Raw genomic sequence first — 6,433 nt, forward strand, 5'->3', positions numbered from 1 at the left:
TCAAGTTGGAGCATGAATATTATTGATGCCTAACTTGAGAAGAAATGAATCAAATTCCTTGCGTCCCAAAGCTTTGGTGAAGATGTCTGCAAGCTGATCGTATGTTGATGCATGAATCGTTTTGATAACTCCTTTGATTATCTCATCACGAACAAATTGACAGATGATTCCCATATGCTTTGTCTTCTTATGTACAACTGGATTGGCACTTATGTATAAGGCTGATTTATTATCACAACAGACCGTCATTGGCTCCTGATGCGAGACTCCCATTTCCCGGAGAAGCTCCTTCAACCAAATCAGTTCCTGTGTTATTGCTTTCATCGCACGGAATTCTGCTTCTGTTGATGATAAAGAAAGTTTTGTAGTCTTCCAAGCAATGGGAGAAGTCCCAAACTGAATTATCCAGCCGGTTAGAGATCGATGAGAAGTAGGACATGCTCCCCAGTCCGCATCACACCAGCCGGTGATGGAAAACGTAGCATTGGCCTTAGTAGAATACCTTGGCCGACCGTCCCTTTTAAATATCGAATAGTTTTCAAAGCAGCAGACCAATGTTCTTCTCTTGGCTGTTGCATAAATTGTGATAAGATATGTACGGAGTAAGCGAGATCAGGACGAGTCGCAAGTAGATATATAAGGCGACCGATAAGACGTCTATAACGCTCTGGATCCGTAAGAAAATCACTCTGAGACGAGCCTAATTTATGATTCTGATCCATAGGTGACCCGGCTGGTCTACATCCGAGCAAACCACATTCTGTTATTATTTCTAGTGTATATTTCCGCTGGCACAGATATATACCTTGAGGACTCCGGGCTACCTCTAAGCCAAGAAAGTATTTGAGTATACCGAGATCCTTCATATGGAAGCACGTTGATAGGTATGCTTTAAATGAATTGACTCTAATAAAAATAAACTTTAGGGTGATCCGTCTTTAAAAAATGGAAATAGTTTCCTCAGATAGGAAACTTTTTCAGATAACTAAAGACATAGGGAACTTCTTTGATATAAGGTTTAGTTGTTGATCATTGTCTAAGGTCTACTTGTGTACGTCGTAAATAGATAAGTTGCTATAAATAAAAATAATGGTTATCAAGACTATACTATATATAACCTAGCTAGATGCAATCTAGCATAAATTACTCTAGTTACCTGTATTTTCTTATTCACACAACCAGTATGCCAAAAAAAAAAAAGTAACACTAAATATAAATCTTAAAAGGGATAAAGCCTATTTGATCAAAAAAAAAAAAAGGGATAAAGCCTAATTTTGAGTTGGAGTTTCAGTTTAGAGTATCATAAACTATGGTTTGAATTAACTATTGTTAAATCTAAATAAGGGAAACTGATACATCTGGTTTGAATGATACAGATGCATTTTTGACCTGGTTTGAATGATAAAGTTCATCACCTTCTGATGTTTCATGCCTCTTAACCGACGACCTCCTCTCCTGTACCGGCGACTTCACCAAACGTTCTTTGTATCCGTTCAAGCGAACGTCCGTCTGGTCCGAGAATGAGAGTGCTTTGGGCCTGGCCCGTTAATTGTGTTGAATGTTTCAGCACACATATTAGCCCATTAAATCTCATATGTACGATGATGATGCATGTTGATGATTTGATTTATTTGGCCTTTAATTGAAGCATAAATTCATATTCTACCTTTTGAATTTGCTTTCCCGATGGGTTCGTCCGGACCATTCATGTCTCTATTATTCTCTATTTTGTGGAGAAAAACTCACCTGTCATACCATCTTACCATGAAAGGAGATGCTTTCCAAGAGCATTATCCAAACTTTAGTTTCAGTTTGTACCGGTTTGTTTTATTACGTATCGGTCTGTTTATAAATATTGATGATTCAGTTTATTTATATACACAGTTACAGATTATATGAAGCCCAACATTATTCAAACAATTTTTTCTATCTAAATACCCTATCTAACCAATGAATAAATCAAATCAAAAGACTTGAACATGATCTGCTCTTCAAAAGCTCCCCCATGAAAAAGCTTTAGAACAATCAAAAGTCGTCTTTTCTTTATACATCATCCATCTATCCAAGATCATCATAGACATTTCCGGTCAATGAAAGCATCCAAAGCTTCCCTCATCCACCAATTCTGACACAAGTCAATCGCTTCCGACAAACAAACCCACTTCCTTTGTCTGAATCCCGACTCAGGCCACTGCTCAAACTGCTCGCTAACGAGCAAAGGAAACATGAACCCGTCGTGAACCATGTTATGTCTTTTGCTCTTGTATTGCCATTTCCCAAGCGTCTCTTCGAGATGACCCGTTACACCAGCTTCCTCCATCGTCTCTCTTAACGCTGCTTCTTCTATTGATTCATCGATCTCCCAACCACCTTTTGGTAATAACATCCCTTTCCCTTTCTTCTGTGCACTTATTAACAAAACTTCAATCTCTCCATCGTTCTTGTACCTATACGGTATACATCTGCATAAAACCAAACCAAGATTCAGATTCTAAAGAACCGTATACCCTTGAATTAGAAATTTTAAAAATTACAGTTTTGTTCAATTTTACGTACCCGACGACCTGACGATAACCAGTTGTATCGTAGCGTTGTAAATCTCGTCCGGTTCGAGAGACCAAAGAGATGACCTTCTCAATCGGAGTCGGGGAATAGTTTGAGATGAACAGAGAAACATAGAGATCCGTCATCTTTGTTTTGTCTTCTTCTTTTCTTGATAATGAAGAAGATCGATTTGATGATGAAGACCAGAGAGAGAGATTGGAACGAGGAGGAAGAAGATGAAACGTTGTTATTTATAAGTAAAATCTCACGCGCTTTATTACAACTTTTTGGTCAACTGGCTTCCTGTCTTTGACTATTTGAGGTTAGTTCGGTTAAGGAACCGGTTATTGAATTGACTTTTTCGGTTAAATCAAATAGTACATTTTAGTAGAAGTTAACAACTTCTATCTTCTTATATGTTCTGTCTTTTTTTTTTTGTTGAGATTAGTTCACGTGGCAACTCTTCCAACAATACTCAGATTAGAACGAGGTTCTTAACAACATTCTCACTTTCAACATCTTCTAGATCATTTTTGTTACATAGAACAAAAATCAAACTTTGATGTCAATGAGTCCAACTCCCCACGTACGCGGAAAAGAAGAAGGTGAGTGGAGAAGCAAGCAAGTGGGTTACACAACCTGTACACGTGATGCGGACACGGTATTGACGGAGATGATTTGGTACAAAAAAATCTAAAAAAATCTAAAAAAATAGTTTGATTTTGTCCAAAAAAAAAAATAGTTTGATTTTGTCCAAAAAAAAAATAGTTTGATCCAAGATAATTTATATGAAATAATTACGATTAGATAAAAAAAAAACTTTACCAACCAGTGAGATATTTACATTTATACCATTTTTTCTTTTTCTTTAAAGCTTACATTTACTTCTTAATCGCATAAACATACTATTTTTGCTTCATTGGTTTAAATTGACCCATATCACTAGTGTGGATCAAATCTCTTTTTACTTTAGCATGTCGGATAAATTTAGCATAAAATAAGTCGTATTTCTTTCCTGGTTTTTTAACATAATATCCCATACCCAATTGCATATAGTTTTAGAAGCCGATGGCAATTCTTGTTTTTTGTTGTATCACGCACCACATTTTTAAACATGTATATAGTTTATGAGGCGACAATGTCATTAATACAACTCAAACCAAAAAAAAGACTACATAGTACATACTAACATGCTTGGTCACAACTGATGGAAAATTGAGACATAACACATCAAAAACATATAAATCTCATTTTCGGTTTGAAGAAGAATCGATCAAAGTCCTGTGAAAGCAGAAACGAAGCTTACTCCCAACAAACTGATAGCTAGGGCTGCATTTTTGGAGGTGCTGACGGAAGAGCTCTCTGTTTCAAAAATGTCACATCAATTACTTTATTATACAGTTTCCAGTTTAATGGTGAGAAAGTCTTTCTCAGCTAAAATATTATTTTTGTTTGGTTACATACTACGTGGAGATAAGTTCTAAGTTATTTTTTCTTTATAAAAACATTACGTTCCAAATTAAACGACGAGATTGTTGACCAAGGTAATGAAACGTTTGGATTTAAAAACCGTGATTATGTTATATAGATAATGAAAAAATGTAAATCCAAAATTTAAGAATGATATCAGAGAAAGTAAGAACCAGTGGTCGTAGATCCCGCGGTCGACGCATTAGAGGGAGAATCTTCAGTGAGAACACAAACATATTAGAAACGGCGGTCATTGACTTAGACAGCACGTTTAAATTATGAGGCAAATTATTTTCTAAAAGGTCAACACTATACAATAATCACACATAAATAAAGAGCTAGACGAAGAAATGGAACTCACCAGTATTACAACTTGAAGCATCATAACTAGCTCCACATGAACTAATGAGATTTAGAGCAGCCTCTTGGGTGAGATGAATGAGTGCCAACATGTCGGGATGTTTGAAGGCTTCGCATAGACATGTCGCGTCATTCTCCACGATCTTTTTCAGCGGATGGCAACACCACAGCGGCGGAGGAGCCTCGGAGTTAACGTACGGACGACACGGAGTTAGTTTTGCTACGCATTGCACCATCGCTTTATCTTGGTCCCATATTGCTGTGGCTTGAACGGCGTAGAGAATGGCGAGGACGGTGGATACGCCGAGAAATATGGAAATACTCATTTTCTTATGTGTTATCCAGCTTTTCAGTTCTTAAGTGGTTTTAGATAATGAGTATGTAACGTATTGTTCTTAATTATATATATATAGATCAATTCGATTTCTGATGATTTTTAAAGGGTCAACTATATGGATTTTGTTTCTGAATTTTGTAAAATAGTTAGCCGATTAAATACTATCAAAACTAGTAATAAATCTTAATATTCTGAATCTAGATGCATGCAATTTGAATGAAGATTATCACTTGGTCTAGTGCATGTATCCAATGATATCATTTCCTTATATTCTGTTTTCTAGTCTTCGTTGGATGAGAATAATAAAACATAAACTGATATCTTGACCACACAGTTGTATTTGTGTCGCTAATCTTGTATTCTGAGAGCATGTACCAACGTTATACTCCAGTATGTATACTATATAAGAAACACCAGTCAGAATTATTGGTTTTCTAAAATGCAAATGAAGAGGCTGGATGTAGTGGCTTGATTTGGGCATTGCAATCTGCATGAGCACTTGGATATCATAAAGCAATTTTCCTATGTGATTGTATACGGTGTTTGAAGAGATATGTGACAGTCAATCAATTTAAAACTAAGTAAATACACAAGAACGATTTGCAGATTGGTGCAATTGATCAAACTTCATAAAAGAAAGGGAAATGTTTGATCGGAAAACGGTAATAAAGAAGATGTGGGTTTAACAAAGACGTCTTATTTATGGTCGGACGAACGTTCAGTCGGTTACAAGGGAAAAGAAGAGAATGCGACAGAAAGAAAGCCGGTGGCTCGATGAGCTACCGGAAAAGTACAACTAACGGCGAGATGGAGCAAAGGTGAAAACCCTAATCTAGCCGCCAAGTCTTGGTCAATGATTTCGGATCCCTCTTCTTGTTGTCTCCCCTTTCCCTTATATAGACGTCCTGATGCCTCGTCCTTGACCTAATTTACGCCATCTTGGTGGGCCTCCTCTGCTGGGCCGAGAAGCCCGTAGGCGTCCGAGCAGCCGCTGAGCTGGATGTCTTTCAGTCGATGATGATCGACTAAAAGTACTCAAGAGTCAAGCCGAGAGACCTGACTCTTGAGCCGACCGATCGAGCCGTCGCTCAACCCAATCCGGGCCAGGCCTTTCTACTCCTTGGGCCTTGTGGGATGGTCAAATCCGTCCTCTACAGTAAGTCCCCCCTCCCCCCCAGTCCATTAGTGAGCGAAGTGATTTCTGGCTCGTGATGGATTCTAAGGTTTGAAGGTTTGAGGGAGTAGAAGGCCTATCGGAAAGTTGGAGCGGTTGGCCGGTGAGTCGCACAGCATCGTTTTCTCGGAAGCGAGCAGTAGAAGCTTTATCGCTTCTTTTGATCGTTGTGTCGCATGGAGGGTTCTGGAATATTTCCGCTTGAGATCGATTAGTCGCGGATATTCAGGTCCCGACTGACGTGTCTAGATTAACCGTTGGTTTATTCTGATTTTAAGATGACCGACATCTGATTTAGACGAGGAGCTGAACCGTCGCGAGGGTCCGCTGGACATTTGGGAGAGTTTCGAGGCCCAAACGGGCCCGTTTGAATTTAATGACGCCTCGAGTTTTTCACCTTTCTCTTCCTTCCATAATATGCCGGGAAGCGGAATCGTCGCGGGGGTCCGTTGGATTTTCGGGGAGAGTTTCGAGGCCCATCTAGACCCGGATAGACCTAATGATGATGCCTCGAGTTCCCCCCTCTCTTTTCCTTATAAATACGCAGA

General features: G+C 38.7%; 2 protein-coding genes across 3 annotated transcripts; both read right to left on the minus strand.

Moving 5' to 3' along the window:
• Nucleotides 1-1,853: 1,853 nt before the first annotated feature.
• On the minus strand, nucleotides 1,854-2,618 carry LOC106297090 (nudix hydrolase 21, chloroplastic-like; the record flags this gene model as incomplete). The annotated part of the gene is given in 2 exon segments (XM_013733369.1): nucleotides 1,854-2,462; nucleotides 2,557-2,618. Coding segments are annotated over 2 exon segments (453 nt in total), but the record flags the coding sequence as incomplete, so codon positions are not given.
• A 763-nt stretch (nucleotides 2,619-3,381) lies between these two features.
• Nucleotides 3,382-4,837, minus strand: LOC106299404 (lipid transfer-like protein VAS). Of its 2 annotated transcripts, XM_013735497.1 has the most exons (3): nucleotides 4,376-4,837; nucleotides 4,188-4,229; nucleotides 3,382-3,906 (listed from the first exon to the last, which is right to left on the minus strand). In XM_013735497.1, the coding sequence occupies exons 1-3, from the start codon at nucleotides 4,698-4,700 to the stop codon at nucleotides 3,818-3,820; spliced, it is 456 nt and encodes a 151-aa protein (XP_013590951.1). In that variant the 5' UTR covers nucleotides 4,701-4,837; the 3' UTR covers nucleotides 3,382-3,817. The 2 variants fall into 2 exon arrangements, with proteins under 2 accessions (XP_013590951.1, XP_013590952.1); XM_013735498.1 differs by lacking the exon at nucleotides 4,188-4,229.
• Nucleotides 4,838-6,433: the final 1,596 nt, after the last annotated feature.

Source organism: Brassica oleracea, chromosome C6, assembly GCF_000695525.1.
Source record: "Brassica oleracea var. oleracea cultivar TO1000 chromosome C6, BOL, whole genome shotgun sequence".
Classification (NCBI taxonomy): domain Eukaryota; kingdom Viridiplantae; phylum Streptophyta; class Magnoliopsida; order Brassicales; family Brassicaceae; genus Brassica; species Brassica oleracea.

Bases quoted from the DNA above. Each gene is read 5' to 3' on its own strand.
- LOC106299404 (XM_013735497.1), bottom strand. From the start codon at position 4,700: ATGAGTATTTCCATATTTCTCGGCGTATCCACCGTCCTCGCCATTCTC. The intron at 4,230-4,375 runs GTGAGTTCCATT...TTCTCACTGAAG, and splicing joins TGCTTCAAGTTGTAATACTG to ATTCTCCCTCTAATGCGTCG. The intron at 3,907-4,187 runs GTTCTTACTTTC...TTTTTGAAACAG, and splicing joins CGCGGGATCTACGACCACTG to AGAGCTCTTCCGTCAGCACC.